The sequence below is a fragment of the Saccostrea cucullata genome, unplaced genomic scaffold (assembly GCF_032062105.1).
Source record: "Saccostrea cucullata isolate Sc308-1 unplaced genomic scaffold, CSIRO_AGI_Scuc_v1 ctg1905, whole genome shotgun sequence".
NCBI classification, from domain to species: Eukaryota; Metazoa; Mollusca; class Bivalvia; order Ostreida; family Ostreidae; genus Saccostrea; species Saccostrea cuccullata.
Window position 1 is genome coordinate 61276 of NW_026937695.1, and position 19502 is coordinate 80777.

At 34.0% G+C, this 19502-nt stretch overlaps 1 protein-coding gene across 1 annotated transcript; it reads left to right on the plus strand.

Moving 5' to 3' along the window:
* Positions 1-579: 579 nt before the first annotated feature.
* Positions 580-19239, plus strand: LOC134248701 (cysteine-rich motor neuron 1 protein-like). The gene is made up of 6 exons (XM_062731105.1): positions 580-743; positions 4963-5020; positions 5194-5310; positions 6267-6521; positions 13010-13237; positions 19118-19239. The coding sequence occupies exons 1-6, from the start codon at positions 654-656 to the stop codon at positions 19237-19239; spliced, it is 870 nt and encodes a 289-aa protein (XP_062587089.1). The 5' UTR covers positions 580-653.
* Positions 19240-19502: the final 263 nt, after the last annotated feature.

Consider the following 19502-nt stretch of genomic DNA (forward strand, 5'->3'; position numbering starts at 1 on the left):
TTGATAAATTACATATAAGGCCATTCCAAGTTTTTTCTATGTTTAGCGTCCGTGTGCGCCTTGGTTTTTGATACCCCAAATAAGAAAAAACACACAACATCAGGAGTCCTGAAATTGATTAATTTAGTCGAAATTTTTGAATTTTGTCAATTTCTCCAAATAATTCTGTACAGTAAGTTATATTGGGTGTATTTAAAAAAAAAAAAAAGTTATTTCTTCTATTAAAGCAGTTTAGTAAGATCAAATCATTTGAAGGGCGTCATTTTCATGACTTTTAAGCCTGTGTTTTATGTTTTGGCTTGTGTGTTTTTTGCGAATAGGTTGGTAGGTTTTTGAAAGATGGGTGGATGCTAAACAGAGAAAAAACTTGGACTGGCCTAAGCAAGACAAAATTTTCACTAATTGTGCTTATTGCTAATCCTAAGGAATACTTTTATCAGTCTTGAGAATTTAATTTTCGCCAGCACACCGTCGCCCTTAATTTATGCGAAAATAAGGTTCTTGCAAATAAAAAGATATTAACAGTATAATATATGAGAAATTAATTTATTTAAATTTGTATCCTGTACTTGTAGGTTGTTTGACAGGGAGTGGAGATGTTGTTCACAATGCAACCTGGCAGGAGGATGATTGTACTTCCTGTAGATGTGTGAATGGAAAAGCAGAGTGCAAGTCTATGTTTTGTGAGACCAGATGTTCCAGCCCCAGGAGAATCTCTGGCCAGTGCTGCCCTGTCTGTGATGGCATGTATCTGTAGACTCTCTTCCCAATTATAGTAAACCATTTACTGATAAATCTGCAGTAAAATTCAACCTTTACCCTAGCTTAGTACCTCTCCACATGCAATCATGTACCACCACAAAATGCCACCTCCATAGCTGAAAGCTCAATTAGTGAGCCTTTCTATTAGTTGTTTGTCTTTTTGTAATGTCTTCTGGTGAAGAGCCAGTGGGTTAGTTTCAGCTAAACTTGGTATAGGGTATCCTTGGATAAAGGAGCTTTATGTTTATCTTTAAGTTTATTCTTATGATTGGCCATATACCATCTTCAGGAGATGATTATGAAAAAGTGAAAATTGGATGGAATCAGGCTGTGTTATAGAAAATTTTTTGTTTACCATCTCCCTACCGACTGGCTAAAAACCTTAATCTCCAGGAAACAATTTATTATGCCCCGCTTTGAAGAATGGAGAGCATATTGCTTTAATTGCTGCTGTCTGTTGGTTGGTTGGTCTGTCGGTCCACTTATTTTCTTCATAACCGTTGCACATTCTGAAATGAAATTCAGCATATTGATTTATCATAAGAATATCTAGGCCAAGATCTGTTTTGGATATGATCGAGCAATTTGGCACAGATTTATGCCCCTTGGACTTAGAAAAATTCAATTTATTTGGGGGAGGGGGGCATTAGTGTTTTACAAACATCTTTTATTTTACTTTTTTCCCCCTCAATCTTGTCAACAAATATGTTTTAAGTTGCTGGGGGAAAAATTCTCTACCTACCTTTGAACCCAATTTATTTTTTGTGAGTCGGGAGAATGCAAACAATCATTATTTTAAAAATCTCTTCAAGAACCACTGGATCAGAAAAATATGCAAATTTTTTGAGAGCTGTCTGACAAGAAAATTTTGAAAGGATTCATTTTCAATTTGATTTTGATGGATATCAAAATATGGTGACCTACTTTTGAATATCTCAGGTACTTATGGGCTTAGAATCATCAAACTTTGTCATTGATTCATCTTGGTTGTTCAGGAAACGTCAACACAAAAAAGTAGGTCACCATGACCTACTTTTGACATTTTATGGCTATATTTAAGTATTGGCCTAGAATTTTTAAACTTTGTCAGTTGAGGCATGTTGGGTTTTCGGAGAATGTCGACCAAAAAGTAGGTCACATTGACCTACTTTTGAATATCTCGGGTACTTATTGGCTTAGAATCATCAGACTTTGTCAGTTAGTGCATCTTGGCTTTTCAGAGAACGTCATCCAAAAAGTAGGTCATGGTGACCTACATGTGACATTTTATGGCTATATTTAAGTATCTCGGTTAATTATTGGCTTAGATTCATCAAAACTTTGTCCGTTTATGCATATTGGGTTTTCAGAGAATGTCGACCAAAAGCTTAGAATCATCAGTCTTTGTCAATTAAAGCATCTTGAGTCTTCAGAAAATTTCAATCAAAAAGTAGGTCACCTTGACCTACTTAAGGTATTTTATAGCTATATTGAAATATCTTCAGTCCTAACTGGCTAAGAATCATCAAACTTTGTCAGTTGATGCATCTTGTGTCTTATTAACTTAGAGTTAAATGTATTATATTTAGCGTGTACAATATTTGGCAGAAAATGATTTTTGAACAAGTTAGCGTAGATTTGGTTTAGCGCATTTCTTAATGTTCTTATAAATGTATTATGTTTAAGACATTTAGCATTGTACTTGAATTAGCGGAAGTTTCTTTCCGCCAAAAACGCTGAAAAAGGATACACCGCCAAATGTTATACGTTTACAGTATTGGCTTCAAATAGAAGTGGTAGATTGTACAATTTATCAGAAGAGCAATTCAAGGCCCTTGGGCCTCTTGTTAAATATTTTCTGAAATAGATATACTGTATTTAATTTTTTCTTTTATATTATACTAAATAACTTAAAGTCATAAAAAAGAAAAAATTTTATGTCCTACTACAGCTTAGATACTGGTTTAGGAATGGGAAAATTTTCATCTTAATCGTAAGATTTTTTTTTTTTGAAAAGGGCCACAGTGTCTCCAAAAACCCATAGATATTGTCAATCAGAAACTCCAGCATCTTTTTGATGTCATCTTGATAGAGTACTTCAGTGTACAATCAGAATGATTTTTATGCCCCACCATGAATATGGCTGGGGCATATAGTGTGTGTCATGTCCGTCTTCCGTCCTTCCGTCCTTCCGTCTGTCCTTCCATCACACTTTGCGTTTAGCTCTGTTCAAAGCTAAGTTTCAAAGAAACTATCCAAGATATTTTCATCAAACTTCATATGCTGATAGATATTGATGAGAGCTATGCAACTGCATCAACATTTTTTGACCTTGACCTTTCCTTTGACCTTGACCTCACTTTTCTTAAATTAGTGTTTAGCTCAGTTTTAAACATACCATTCAAGATGGTGTTATCAAACTTCACATATTGACACAAACTTGCACGGATGATGCATCTCGGGATGAACAATACCAGACTTGCTTCGGATGCTGGATCTGACCTACATTTTTCAGATGAGTGACCAGGTTAAAGTTTTTGGAGCAGGTCCATTCCTAAGGAACTATAAGCCCTACTTGGACCATTCCTAAGGAGCTATAAGCCCTACTTGGACCAAACTTGCATGGATGATGCATCTAAGGATGGACACTACGAGACTTGCTTCGGATGCTGGATCTGACCTACATTTTCCAGATGAGTGACCAGGTTAAAGTTTTTGGAGCAGGTCCATTTCCAAGGAACTATAAGCCCTACCCAAACCAAACTTGCACTGATGATGCATCTAGGGATGAACACTACTAGACTTGCTTCAGATGCTGGATCTGACCTACATTTTCTATATTAGTGACCAGGTTAAAGTTTTTGGAGCAGGTTCATTCCTTAGGAACTAAAAGCCCTACTTAGACCAAACTTGCATGGATGATGCATATAGAGATGGACACTACCAGACTTGCTTCGGATGCTGGATCTGACCTACATTTTCATTCCCAAGTAACTATAAGCCCTGCCTGAACCAAACTTGCATGGATGATGCATCTAGGGATGGACACTACCAGACTTGCTTCGGATGCTGGATCTGATCTACATTGTTATTCCCTAATAACTTTAAGCCCTACCTGAACCAAACTTGCATGGATGATGCATCTAGGGATGCATGGACACTACCAGACTTGCTTCGGATGCTGGATCTGACTTACATTTTCATTCCCAAGTAACTAGAAGCCCTGCCTGAACCAAACTTGCATGGATGATGCATCTAGGGATGGACACTACCAGACTTGCTTCGGATGCTGGATCTGACCTATATTTTCATTCCCAAGTAACTATAAGCCCTACCTGAACCAAACTTGCATGGATGATGCATCTAGGGATGGACACTACCAGACTTGCTTCGGTTGCTGGATCTGACCTATATTTTCATTCCCAAGTAACTATAAGCCCTGCCTGAACCAAACTTGCATGGATGATGCATCTAGGGACCTCACTTTAATGAAATTAGTGTCAAACTTCATATGCTGATACATACTAATGTAAAGCAATTCAGCTGCATCACTATTCAAGATATTCTGATCAAATTTTATACACATACAAATTTGCATGTAGCTTTACTAATATATCCTCGGCGGGGCATTCATGTCCTATGGACATATTTCTAGTTAACAAAATATTTTTGCAAATGACCAATGACAAGGTAAGTAAATTCAAGAGTTCCATTTTTATTGAAAAAGCAGCTGACATTGATATGGTTGTGTAAAAAGTTGAAAAGTGTTAAGTTTTTAAGTTGTGCGATCAGTCACCTTTCAGATATATAACTAAATGGTTACTCAGCTCAGCCATCAGTTACATTTCAGTCATGCATCTTTCAGGTAACGAAATGGTTACTTAGCTCTGCTATCAGTCACCTTTCAGTCATGCATTTTTCAGGTAATTAAAAGGTTTCTGAGTTCTGCCATCAGTCACCTTCGGTAAGTTCAGTCATGCATCTTTCAGGTAACTAAATGGTTACTCAGCTCTGCCATCATTCAGTCATGCATCTTTCATGTAACTAAATGGTTACTCAGCTCTGCCATCAGTCATCTGTCAGTCATGCATCATCAAGTAATTAAATGGTTTCTGAGCTCTGCCATCAGTCACCTTCAGTGAGTTCAGTCATCCATCTTTCAGGTAACTAAATGGTTACTCAGCTCTGCCATCAGTTACATTTCAGTCTTGCACCTTTCAGGTAACTAAATGGTTACTCAGCTCTGCCATCCATTACCTTCCAGTCATGCACCTTTCAGGTAACTAATTGGTCAATGAGCTCTGCCATCAGTTATCTTTCAGCCATGCACCTTTCAGGTAACTAAAAGGCAGAGTTTGATGGAACACTGTGCCTAATTTGTTTTTTTTTCTTTTGTTGAGTTTATCAAGAGTGCAGTTGATAATTAAGGTTCTTTTTATTGAATATTTTTAGATGATGATTCCTTCAGGAAGAGAGATCAGTGTCCAGATCTAAACAAATGTTCCCTGAACTGTCTAAGTGGCTTCCAGCTCAACGAAGAAAGTTGCTACATTTGTAAATGCAAGCCAGGTGATTAGTTTAAGAATTTTTTTTTTTATATTTTCAACTGGAAATTTTTACAATATTCTTTATAAATCACATGCCCTAGCTGTATTTGACCATGTGCAAAATATTTCACTTATTCACAAACTCTTCTGAAAAAACTGTCAAAGGAAAAATCATTGTTGATAATATTAAGGCCATAAAACATGGACCCCCAGAAAATCCATAGGTGGGATCAGGTGCTCAGGAGGAGTAAACATCCTTCATTGATTGGTCACAGCTGCTGTAAGCCCTGTGTGTTGAACTGATACACAGAATATTCTGTAGTAAAAAAAAACAGTTTGAAACATGAAACCCAAAATACAACTCATTGTTGATGGGTTTAATTTGTAAACAAGGTCGTTAATGCAGTAAAAACTGTGATAGCAACCCACTGTATTAAGCGACTAATTGTCATATGTGACTGTAAAATTCCTCCCACTGCTTTTCCCTATATATTTTTATATTGCTAACATTTTTAGCTCATCTGAGCTGAAAGCTCAAGTTAGCTTTTCTGATCACTGGCCGTTGTCCGTCGTCCACCCATCCGTCCATTTAGCTGTCAATCCATCTGTAAACTTTTCACATTTCTTGCTTCTCAAGAACCACTGGGCCAATTTTAACCAAACTTGATTCAAAGCATCCTTGCGGGGAGGGGAGTTAGATTATGAATATGAAGGGCCTAGTCCTCCTATAAGGGGAGATAATCAAGATAAGACAAAAAAAAAGATGGGGTCATTGAAAAATTGTCAGTAGCCTGTCCTACTTTATTTAGCTACCAGATCATATTATTGACGATCAAATGATAGGGGAATATTACTATGTAAATAGGGAAAGTTGGCTTTGGAAAAGCCAGTCATTTTGTTTGTCCTGCAATGGATATTAGACCTGGATGTTGTGGAGATAAATTCATGGATGAGGGTGTCAAATCTTCTTCTTTTTAGCTAATTGTTACTTAGACTGCAAGGATGGTTACAAACTGGACTCCAAAGGAATGGAAATTTGTGAGTGCGCCAAACCTTATTCTATCTGCCCATCGCTGGAAAACTGTAAAAAACAATGTACATACGGACTAAAAGTGGCTAACAATGGTTGTCAGAAGTGTAGCTGTAACAAGTGTCCACCATTTTCATGTGGCAAAAAGTGTGCAAATGGTTACACGGAAAATCATCAGGACTGTAAACTTTGTAAATGTAAAGGTATGCACACTAATCTTTGTAAATAAGGTATGCACTGTAATATAAACAAAAAACACTACTGTAGAAACAGAAATGTTTGTGGGGGATTAAATTTTGTTCAACTTTTTCAAATTTTGGTCACCTCAGTACAGACCCTGAAACGTTCTACTTTCCCACCTGAAGGGTGAACGAACGCTGAACAAACGGTGAACGAACGCAGAGTGAACGGTGAGTGAACAATGTGCGAACGCTGAACGCAACTTGGTGAACAATGTGTGAACAGTGAGTGAATGCAGAACGCGAACGGAGCACAAACGCGAGCGCAAAGTGAATGGTGAACGAACGGTGAATGCAAGATGAACGATTTATTCGGAATGCCTCCGATTTTTTCCTTGCATTGAGATTATTCTTTTATTCTATAATTCTAATTCCAGGTGTTTTAATATAAATAAACAATAGATAAATTTATAAATAAATAAATTAATTAAAAAAACCATTTTTTCTGTTCATATATGTACCTATGTTTTAAATCGATATTTTTATAAGACGATTCTAATTGCCGTAAAACATGTGTATTTGTTACCGAATGCGTGTAGATTAAATATAGAATTAATCTATTTACTAGTATATAGTAAATATGCTTATTCTTTTCACTTATAAAATAATGTGGACTTCTGAAGATAAAACTACTACTTATAGAATGAATTAATTACATTGTACGCGGTTGAGACAACCATATATGTATTTCCTTGCCAAGGCAATTCTGAGTAAAATAACGGATTTTTTTTTTTTAAATTCACAGTTGTCTGTCGACGTATTGCATAAAAACTCTCGTTTGTTTTAAATTCTAATGCAAAATATTCCATATTTGTGTGTCTTTTGTATTCTTTTATCATGATTATTTTAGCTAACTTCTGTAAACATTTCCCGGCCTTGATTATACTCGGTCATTAGATGATGAAAAGAGGCATTCAAATTATTTGTAATAGATTAAATTTTCAAAACTAAATAAGTAATGTGCTGTCAAAGTTTATATTGAACAGAGAAATAGACGAGAGAGAGAGAGAGAACGAGAGAGAGAGAGAGAAAAAGAGAGAGAGATACCCCCTCAATTCTCAGATATCTGTTGTATCAATTAAAAATTCTTATTATTTTTCCTAAATATTCCAAGCAGTAAAGGTAATCAATTTTTTTTAGATTAACAGATCCATTTGACAGTAATCATTGGCTTTTATTTTCCATCAAGTTCACACGGTTCACAGGAAGTCCACGTGCTAGTAGCATGCTTGTCCTGTCAATCAAAATCATTCGACACAGTGGATGTGTGGAAATCGCATTTCACCGAACATGCCGAAGGCAAAGAGTCACTTAGTATTTCCAAGGAGTTTTAATATTTTTCCCTATCATTTCTAGATCTGATTTTTGAATTCCTGCAGAAAAAATAAAGAATGGGAATATATACTTGGAAGGATTAAGTTTTAAATTGAATTTGAAACATATTCCCTGCCAATTTAAAATACTACTGTCGGCACAAGTGTTTTCTAAAATACTATTCTTTAATGACCGTTTGATGTTTGTTTGAAGACTGATTTTCTTGTGTTAAAATACAAATTAAATATTAATCAAAATATACTGAAAATACTCACTAAGAATTTAAGGGGGGGGGGTCTTAATTATACTGAATGGCAAACATTTATTTAAACATATGTTTAGGTAAGGTGAAAGAAGGAATTTTCCTTCTCTAATAATAGACTATTTTAAACAGTTGGTCTTTTCTAAAATTTAAAATCACACCATCAATTTAATTAGCTCTAAAGATACTTAATTTACTGAATATTTGCAGTATTGTTCATAATTCTCAGACCTACGTGTACTTTGAAATACGAGTTACTGTAGAAATAATTTTTTGTGTATTTTTTTCTTGTAAAAGACTTGGATTAATTATTATACATCCATTAATGATTTGTCATCTTTAAAATTACAACAAATTGAAGCATTTGTACATTGCCCTTTTTAAAAATTTATATTTTAGCATCGTTCTACATACATGTAGGTACTTAATGTATTATTTTACAATGAAATTTCATGAAATAAGTAGCAGCTGAGTTATAATAATAGAAATATAAATACCATAGATAATTTTTGCAATGAAATAATTATTCTTCAAACACGATATCAAAGTTATTTAATTAAAATTTTGTAAATCCTTACCATCAAAAAGAGAAGTCCTTTCACTTCAGAGTTCCGAATGACAATGAAGACTGAACGATAAGTGAACGTTGAACGCAAAGTAAACGGAACGAAGAGCAAATGGTGAACGTATTTTGAACGGTTAATGCAAGTGAATTGGTCTCTGCATTAGCAACTTTTAATTTTATCAAAAATAAGTAACAAGATGTGTTTGTGAAAAACTATGCACCCGGCGGCAAGAAAGTTCAAAAAGGCTATTTTTAGCATATAAGTAACAGTCAATGTCACAAGGTCATTGAACTCAATTAGTGGAGTAGGCATATCAAATACCACGTCTCTATCTCCTATGGTTTAAAAGTTATGGCGAAAGTTCCAAAAAGCTATTTTGAGCATATGGATCACAATCAAGGTCACTAGGTCATTGATCTTGGTGTCACTTGAAAGAACTTTATTAGTGGAGTAAGCATATCGAATATGAAGTCTCTATCTCCTATGGTTCAAAGGTAATGGCGAAAATTCGAAAAATCCATTTTTAGCATATAGGTCAAAGTCACAAGGTCATTAACCTCGCTCGCATTAATCTCCCTCTAGATCCGCCACTACTTTTCTTCTCTTTGCTTTCTTATTTTGGTGTGAGATGTGGTGGGAAAAGGCTTGGCATATTGTAAAACGCACTTCATCGTCGTCTGTTGGAACAAAATCTCCCAATACTAATTCTGTCAGATAATAAATTAGCATTTAATCATATTTTTGAAAAATTTCCATTGGAAATGTATACATATATACACATCATTTTAAGGGTCCTCCACACCATGTGACTTGTGACGTATATAGAGAAAAAATACTTGTACTTCCGGTTTTATTTAGTTTTTGCATCGTCGAATTGCCTGGAAACCGCTTGTAAGAGTGTCTTCGAAAGAGAAAGTATGTAGGACACTCATAACAATGAACACATGGCATATGGTCACAGAGTGACCGATAGAAAAAGATGTCCGTTTTTTCTATAAAAGACAGACAAACGACTAGGTTTATGTTACATAATAATTCGTAAACAACGAGTGCCGGTATGACGAGAACTCTTAGGTTATTTATACTTTCAGGCTAATCAACCCACTGACATATGATCGTCAACAGAGTCTGTGTTGAAAGTTGATATTTTTGCACACTAATTTGTGCGTTTCAATAATACATCATCTCATTGTGTTTATATAAATATTAGGGATGTCAATATTGTCAACAATTGATATTCGTGCGAATATTCGATGAAATAAATATGTTTTGAATTATAATATAGATATCTTTACTCTCCTGTCAACCAGTATACGTTTTATCATATGCCATTATTTATTTGAATTAAATTTAAAGTAAAGTTTTGTAAATGTACAGTTATTCACTAAAAGTATCCTAATTATATATTTTCAAAATATTCTATGGAATATATCAAGGGTAAACATCTAAAACATAATTCTAAAAAAAATATTTTGAAATTTCAAAACTTCACTGATGACTCCTACAAATGTATACCACGCATACCAATTACTTACTGGAGAAAATTATCTTGATCTATTGAGTTTTGAAATAAAAACAGATATCTTACAAGCAATTATTCTTAGTTAATTGATTTCCTGATAATGATTCTTAATTGTATAAACATAAACAAGGGATTCATGTGTATAAGTGTACAACTGTGTCCATACAACAATTAAAACTAATTGTAATTACTAAACACTGTTATACTACTAATTTAATTATCAAATGAATGTTTTGATAGAGACAATCTTCACACCTTAAAGATAATCCAAGAGTAATGTTTTCAAATCTTGTATCAAATCATATGCTCGATACTATTTGTCTGGTTTTAGATTTTTAAAACTTGACAGATTTTTCTCTCTTTTAAATGATATACACTTAAAAAACGAATATTCGAATCTTAAATTTATATTCGAATATCAACGTATCGAATGAATATTCGAATATTCGTTGACATCCCTAATAAATATTAATATAATAGTGTGCGTTTCTAGTTTTCCTCTTTTACATGTATTTCTGTCTGGTTCAGTAGCCGATAATGAGTAACTATTGCGGAGCTTTGCTAAAGTTTTTGAGTCCCGGGCAATAGGAAAGATAACTCCAAAAACGAACTTTGATACCACTGATTTTGAAAATATTTTTTCTACATTAGTGCATTTAATTTTAATTCAATTTTTTGGTGTAATCTAATTCATTGATGTTTCTTCTATACAAAATGAGTCTTCCTTGATTTTTCTCTAGATGTATTTGAGAGAAAATGAGTTTTATTTATTTTTTTTATAAATTAAATTAATTTCTCTAAAAAATATGTTGATCGAAAAAATTAGATTTTTATGGTTATTCTGTGAGCATAAAAATATACAATAGGGTAAGATAAAAAATTTTATGCTACATATGAAAACGCCTTGGGAAAATTTTTTTGAAAATTGTTAAATTATTATTTTAAAAATTCCGTATAAATTACATTTTAATCCCTGGTCAGTTTTTAGAGGTTGATATGCTTGTTAAAAGTAATGCTCAATAATATGAGAACATAAGCTGTATGTGTGTGGAGGACCCTTAAAATATATACAAAAATCCTGTTTAAGAGAAAGTAAAGTTGTTTATACATGTATAAAATGCGGTCTTTGCTTTAGACTATGCCCAAAACTGTGCTTTTATGAATGTTAAATTTTTTTTATTAAATTGTTTTAATTTACTCACAGGGCGACTTCAAACTTTCATATCAAATAACCAACCGCCTCCTGGCGGACGGTAATGATATTAGAGAAATTCAGTTTCTCCCATGGGCATAATTATCAAGCATTGGTCAAGAAAAATTTTGATTGCAGAAATTTGCATGTCAAATTAGAGAGAAATTATTAAGTTTATTTTCAGGAGCTAACTGGTAGAGCATCTCTGATCAAGCAGCTGTTATCTCTATCTCTTGGGAGTTGGGCAAAAGAAATCTGCCTTATAATTGCTTGTGTTAAAGACTTCTTGATGGCTAGTCTAATTTTCAAGATAAATTAAGGTCTTTCAATTGGTGTAATGTAATTAAAACAAACTGATGTTTTAAAATACAGTGCATGATTAAAACTAAATTAATATTGTATAATATAATTAAAACTTAATATACATGCGTACAATGTATAATATTTTTTTCATTTTAATTTTTTATGTATTAATTTGCAACAAATTGGAGTGTCATGTCTCACTTAAAGTCTAAAGAATACTTTATTTTTGATGTTTTATTAGATTGAAGCATATTTAATCAGTCATAAAATATGCAATAAACAAAGCTGCAAATGAATATTTGTTAAGCTGTAACTCAGCCAGTTTAGAATTATATGATGTATTATTTGTTATAATTAATACCTACACTGTAAGTCTCTTAGAGATGTGTGTACGTCAAACATGATAAGGGATTGGAAAGGTCATTTAAATCTGTGTCAATCTGGTAATCAAGGTTACCAGCTGATTTTCTTGCACTTTAAACCAATTTATGATTATTGAACAATATTTGATGGGTGTATCATGCTGTGGTGGGGAACTTTATTGTTCCTAAAGAAGTCCAGCAATTCAACTAATTAAAAATTTCAAGGTCTGGATTTGATAAAATCAGACACATTTTTTCACTGCCTTGCTGGATATGATCATTTATTTTCATAACATGCTTTCAACCATTGACATTTGGCAACAGGAGAATAGCCTTTTTCCTTTGAGCTGATCATGTAAATGATGGAAGGGTAGAAAATTAGCACATTTATGGGAAGGGATTAATTTTTTTCAATTTGACTACTTGACCTAAAGAGACCATACATAGAATTGAGCTCAGCCAAAAGTTGGCATCTTGTTTATTTACATAGCTGTAAGAAAGTATATGTAAACACATCATTATCTACACAATTAATCTGACTTTTCCTGGTTAAGATAAAAGATCTTCATAGCTGTGATATATTTGAGTTGCATTAGGTGAATGAAAGCTAGAGTTTAAAATGGAAAATAAATATGCTACCATCTTCCATAAATTGCAAATTAAAGCAAGAGTTTACAGTAATAATCAGTGCTAAGAGTGTCACTGATGCTTGTATTTTAATAATTTTTATTGTAATATTTAATAAAAAGAAATAATATATTTTATATGTCTTAGATGATAAAAGGAGGCATTTTGTGAAAGAAGGTTGTACATCAAAGTACAATGCTTATCTAATTTGTTTATAAATCAGTCCATGGCATAGGCAAGTCAGACTGCAAAAGTAGCTATAGTTTAGTGATTTATTATTTTACAGTTCCTATTTTTTCCCCAGATAACAGTAGACTTAATAACACTCCCTCCAGATATGATTCAAAGCATACAGGAAAGTCCTGCTTGTCTGTAGAAGGTCAGCTCCATGAGGATGGGGATTCCTGGCATGACGGGTGTCGGATGTGTTACTGTTATGGGGGGCAGGAGATGTGTGCCCTGATATCCTGCCCACACCCCTCTTGTACAAGCCCTGTTTTCAGGCTTGGAGACTGCTGTCTTTCCTGTCCTGGTAAGTATTAGAATTTTACTAAATATTGGAAACCAGATGAGAACGAATGTACATGTACCATAGGAGGGGATGTATCTACATGAATCTTATGAATGTACAGGGTGTTTCAGAAAAAATGCAACCATTTACTTTCCTGGCTTTATTGACATACTAACAGGAACACTTGATAGTTTTAGATAATATTAGGCTAAAAAGGCTAGAGTTATTATTAGCCCTTACAGAAATTTCTGATAAGTGACTAAATATAAGTGCATGATTTATTCTTTTACTGATAAGTTGTTTATTCTGGACTGGCAACTGAGATGATATTTTTAGTATCATTTTCAGAAACTACACAATACCTGCTTTCAGAATATATAAACATTGGTATATACAAAAATTACAAGAAATATCCCAAAAAATGCATTGAAATCTTAACATCAATTTCTCCAGAAATGCTTAAGGATATCCGATCCTCAGTCAGGAAAGATAACTCCAAAAATTAATATTTAATTTGAAATACATCAAAATGAAGCTTGAAAATGATTTTTTTTCATGCAACAATTTTCATTCTATTTATCTATATAAGATTCAACGTTTTTGGAACTCTCAGAAAAGGTCTTATAAAAGTTGACATTTGTACCCTACAAAAGGGAATAAAATTAATACAGTTTAAGAGAAATAAGATTTTCTTGAATCCAGCCTTAGATACCAATGCTTAATAGCATGATATGAAATTAGAAGTGATTTGTGGTGTCTTGCAATGATACCAAAAGCCTTTTATACTATGAATATAGAATACACGATGGAAATAGAAGACAAAATATACCAAAAAAGTATAAAAATCAGGACAATTTCTCTTAATGCCTGGATACCTATCGTTTTTAAACCTAAAATATAATTGTTGATCAATTTGCAATTAGAAAATGCATTGCAGATATTCCAATTCTCTTTTTCTGCAAAAATATTGGAATTTTGACAATTTTTCCTATATGATATGATTAACTTAAACCTTTAACTTTATAGAAATACTGTGGATAAATTTACATAACTTTGTGGATTCAGAGATACTTTTATGAGTATTTCTAATCACTTAACAGCTAATTTTATAAACCTGAGGATCGGACTACCTTAAAATCTTTGCCATGGAAGGGGTTAATATTAAATCTAAAATAATAAAATTGAAATAAATTCCACATGCTAAAGCAAGAATACTTGGTATTAAAATGTCGAACTAGAGCAGGAGTGCTATTAACAACAACTGAAGAAATAGCCAATACAAGCTTTAATTTATTTTTATGCTCATCAGCACCTAAATTTCAGGTAAAGAATTTTTTTAATTTTTTACCGATAAAATTTATCATTTCATATTATACTTATGAGACTCACTGTGAAACTATTAGTAAACTCTCTATGGGGTCTCTTCTACAGGTTTCTGAACTTTTTTATGTCAATCCGAGGTGTCATTTGTGTTTTTCAGATATTTCTACGTTGCTATTGATTTTTTTTAAGAGAAAGGGGGGAGGGGAATAAATTCTTGCATTTGTTAAAGTGAAAGTTGTAAATACCTCCACGAACCTATATAAGCTTGATTGTGACCTTTGGGTCATGGGGTGAAAGTTCAAAGGTCAAGGTCATTCCAAACACACACACACACACACCAAACAAAAAAACTTGAGTTCAACTCTTGAAACTGAATCTAGGAAAAGGTAATGAATATTTATTTTTTACTTTTCAGTAAGGGTCAAGGTCAAAAGTCAAGGTCATTTGGATAAAAAGCTTTTATCAACAATTCCTGTAGTTTTTCAATGACCTAAATTTGAAGGTGAAGGTCAACAGCTCTTATGCAGGTGGCCCAATGTCTTTATGACTTGTCATTTAGAAAGTTTTAATTATTCGTAAACATTATACAGTTAAAGTATATCGTTGAGGGAATCGGCAAGATTACAGTTCCCCAAGAGCAAGTCTATTTCCCGAGGAGCTTGCGCCGAGGGAAATAGTCTTTTTCGAGGGGAACTGGAATCTCGCTGACTCCCTCAATGATATATTTTAACTGTTTTATTATACCGATACAAACAAGACATTTGAAAAAAAATTATATTCAATACTGTATTCAGTAACAATGTTTAATTCCAACAGGAATAGATAAAAAATATGACAAAACAGAATACAGCCATGAAAGGAATTCCATTTTATCAATAAATCAGTTCATTGTCCGAGTTTTTACTAAGTAAAATCGAAAGTTACATTACTCAAATTTGAGCACGCCATTTCTGTTGTTGTTCGCTTCCAGTAAACTGGTTCTTTTTGATTGATATGGGACCAGTTGACTTGCGATGCATTTCGATTCAATAATGAATATTCATGAGTTTATTCGGAACATTTTTAAGTTTGTCGTAAGTTGAAAGAAAATGTCAAGCATTCCGAATAGGTGTGTATCAGTTCATCATAAAAACGTACTTTTTTTGCAGGGAATCAGTCTGTTTTGCAGGGAATCGGTTTATTTACGGTGATTATATTAGGAAATCAGCAAAATATATCGATTTACTTTTATATAGTGAAAAATCAGTAGAGGTATAATAACATAGACTGTCAGGGGCTATAACTACTCAAAGGGGTTTATGAATCCTTTTGCACTGAATAGATTGAAGAGTCTGCTAAATTAGTCAAAGACATTGTTGAAGGTTTTATATCTCTACAGTTTACGGTTTCGGAGGAGTAGTGATAACAAGGTTTTTCATACAAAGGGGCACTAACTTTTAAAGGGGTCAATCTTAGGGGACAAGAATGAAAGGGGGGGCATCAGTGTTTCACAAACACATCTGGTCTTACAGTATACATGATAGGTAAGTGTAATAAATTAATTTGTGATCAAAACAAACTACAATATCTACTAGGGTGATTAAAACTAAATGCAAACTCACAGTGATCCATTGTCTCCGAGAATGATGAGTTATGAAACAAAAGTGAAAGAAAATGAGATATAAGAACCTATAGCCTTGGGAGCTGCTGTTATTTCATAAATAATTTGAATAGGTGATATCACCTATTCAAAATGATAAGGTGATATCACCAATTCCAATCGATATCACTTATTCAAATAGGTGATATCACCAATTGAATAGGTGATATTATACAATTATGGACATCAGTGTAGGTCGATATGTGGTTATAAGGACTCATGGCAATTGATATTGACCGAAGACACAGAAAGTAATAGCGACCGAGCCTGCAATATTATACAATTATGGACTTCAGTGTAGGTCGATATGTGGTTATAAGGACTCATGGCAATTGCCATGAGTCCTTATAACCACATATTGACCGTTCACTGAAGTCCATAATAGTTATATTATATAATCACTCAAATTGAATGCACTGACACGGTCCTAACTGAATGGACTTGGCTGTCATTACGTCATAATGGTTAAATTCACGCTTCTTAGATTATGACGTCACATACTACATTACTTTAGTGCAACGGAACGTTGTGTCGTGCGATATTATTTTCCACGGACGCGCTTTTGCACCGATATCACAAAAGGAGGTATATCATGTGACGTACTTTCAGCCAATGAAAACTACGAAAATTATCTTCTTATATAATATATCAATATTAATGTATAAATATCAATATTGCCATGAGTCCTTATAACCACATATTGACTGTTCACTGAAGTCCATAATAGTTATATTATATAATCACTCAAAGTGAATGCACTGACACAGTCCTAACTGAACAGACCCGGTGTCGCATAGTGAGGCTTCCCCCGGAAGGCTCACTATATAGTGAGTCTTCCTCCCAGAAGGCTGGTTATATAGTGAGTCTTCCCCCGGAAGAATGGCTGTATAGTGAGCCCCACGGAAGTTTCACTATATAGCTGTTCTTCCGGGGGGGAGGCTCACTTTATAGCCAACCTTCCCCCATTCATAGTGAGACTTCCCCCTTTTATTATTGTTTCCGGAACATTGTTTTATTATTTTTAAAAATTCTAATAGTGTTAATTTAGGAATAACAAACAACTTATTGGTTTGTACATGTGTTGAAGTTAACAAATGAGTTATTTTTGTTATTTTTTTAAATTCATGTTCAAATATCTTATCTCAATCAAGTATTGACTGACGCATACATGCACGCTCTGTGTTTCAACGTATAAAGTGTAAAAATGAAATTGCGACAAAGCAGATCTACACACTAAAATTGACAATTAGCCATCTTCGACTTTAGTGCAAAATAGTTTAGACAACTAAGTGACAATTGCAATGCAGTATATATTTTTTTAATTTTACGTATTTTTTATACGTGTATTCAAACATCCAATCGTCCAAACCCAGTTTAATAAAATATCTTTAAATAAATGATTTTTAAAACACGACCAAAATGAAAAAAATAATTGTATGAATTGATGTATGGGTGTGATGAGCAGGGGATACACACATTTTCATGCAATTTTTCCGGTCATAAATTTAAAAAAAAAAAGGGGGGGGGGGGGGGGGGGGGTAAGTCCAATCCATGCATCCGGTGCCTTTGCTAAAATATGCATGACAGTCAGAATTTGATTTAAAGTGTATTAGAACTCAAATCCATCTTATTTGATTTTATAGTGATGTAATTTCATTAATATCACGCAAATTTAATTTCAAAATGAAATACAAATCCTAAAAATACTTCAAAATTTATAAAAGTTAAAAGGTCCGTAAAGCATACAATAAATATCTAATCATGTCAATGTATATAAAATCCGAAACCGAAAACCGAAGGGGGAAGACTCACTATGGTCATTATGGGGGGAAGTCTCACTATATAGCCATATTTCCCCCCAGGGGGAAGACTCACTATATAGCCAGACTTCCGGGGGGAAGTCTCACTATGGCGGAAGTCTCACTATATGACACAGGCTGTCATTACAATGGTTAAAACACACTTCTTATATTATGACGTCACGTTCCACTTAACTTTAGTGCAACCGAACGGTGTGTCGTGCGATATAATTTTCCACTGACGTGCTTTTGCGTCAACATCACAAAAGGAGGAATATCACGTGACGTTTTTTCAGCTGATGAAAATTACGAAAATAATCTTCTTATTCAATATCACCAATTGAATAGGTGATATCACCTATTCGAATAGGTTTTTTGGCAGTAAATACCAAAAAGGCACCTCATATACATTAAACAAAGATGCATAAAAGATGCATATAGTGTGTTTCATTGTAACAGTCACTATTGTTTCAGATGCTTCAATTTCAGCTAAGGAATGACCAGGTTATTGTTCTTCGAGCACTGGTTAAATTTTTTGTGCAGGTCTCATTTCCAAGTAACTATAAGCCCTATGTTAACTAAACTTGCATGCATGATACATCTAAGAATGCACACTACCAGAATTGCTTCGGATGCTGTATCTGCATGACCCAAATTTTCCAGAAATGTAAGATATATAATGCCAAAGGATCAAGCAAGTGATCAGGTGATCAGACAATTGAACATGCACCAATGCAGTAGGACGAGGGGCTCTTTTGGGATCATGCATTCCATGGTAAGAATGATCATGTGAGTCAGAGGGGGATGCCCGTAGAATATATTGCCCATTTACAAGGCTCTTCAGTTGACAGTTGAATGAAAGAGAAGATGCTATTGTCAAATGTGGTCCGAGATGTTTATACATGGTATATCAACTAGTGGCAAAGCATGCCAAATTAAAGCCCATAAATCCTGCAGTGATTATTGTAAAATGCATGTTGCAAGATTACATGAGACGCATTGAGCAATATGTTCGCAAACATGCAAAGACAGCTGCGATTAATCATAACTAACATTAAAATTCATTCATAGCTTTTGCGAGTACTCAAAGTATAGCAATGGCTCTGGTTCATTTCTTTCCATTTATTTTGCATTTTACAGGAAATATTGTTTTACCCCATAAAGGCAAAAAGGGAAATGTGCGAGTCTCTGAATGGACGTTACTTTGTGGAGGGGGAGACTTGGTACCTAGACAACTGCACTCAGTGTTTGTGTCACAGTAGCAGCATCCTGTGTGAGACTCAGGCCTGCCCCCCTCTGCTGTGTAGCTATCCCACAATCCTACCCAACACCTGTTGCCCAGTCTGCCAAGGTCAGGGTAAAACAGCATATTAATATCCCCTTAAGGAAACATAACATTCACATGTATTGATGTATATTTTTTAGGGATGGCAATTTGTAACCGGTTAACTGATTACTCTGTCAGAACAATGGCAATCGGTTAGAAAATCTGTAATCGGTTAGTCAGAAAAAATAAAAAATATGT

What these genes read in the sequence shown, in the direction of transcription:
- LOC134248701 (XM_062731105.1), top strand. Translation starts at nt 654, where the DNA reads ATGGAAAAGCAGAGTGCAAGTCTATGTTTTGTGAGACCAGATGTTCCA. An exon ending in TAAACTTTGTAAATGTAAAG is followed by an intron (nt 6,522 to 13,009) that starts GTATGCACACTA and finishes TTTTTTCCCCAG; the next exon opens with ATAACAGTAGACTTAATAAC. An exon ending in CTGCTGTCTTTCCTGTCCTG is followed by an intron (nt 13,238 to 19,117) that starts GTAAGTATTAGA and finishes TGCATTTTACAG; the next exon opens with GAAATATTGTTTTACCCCAT.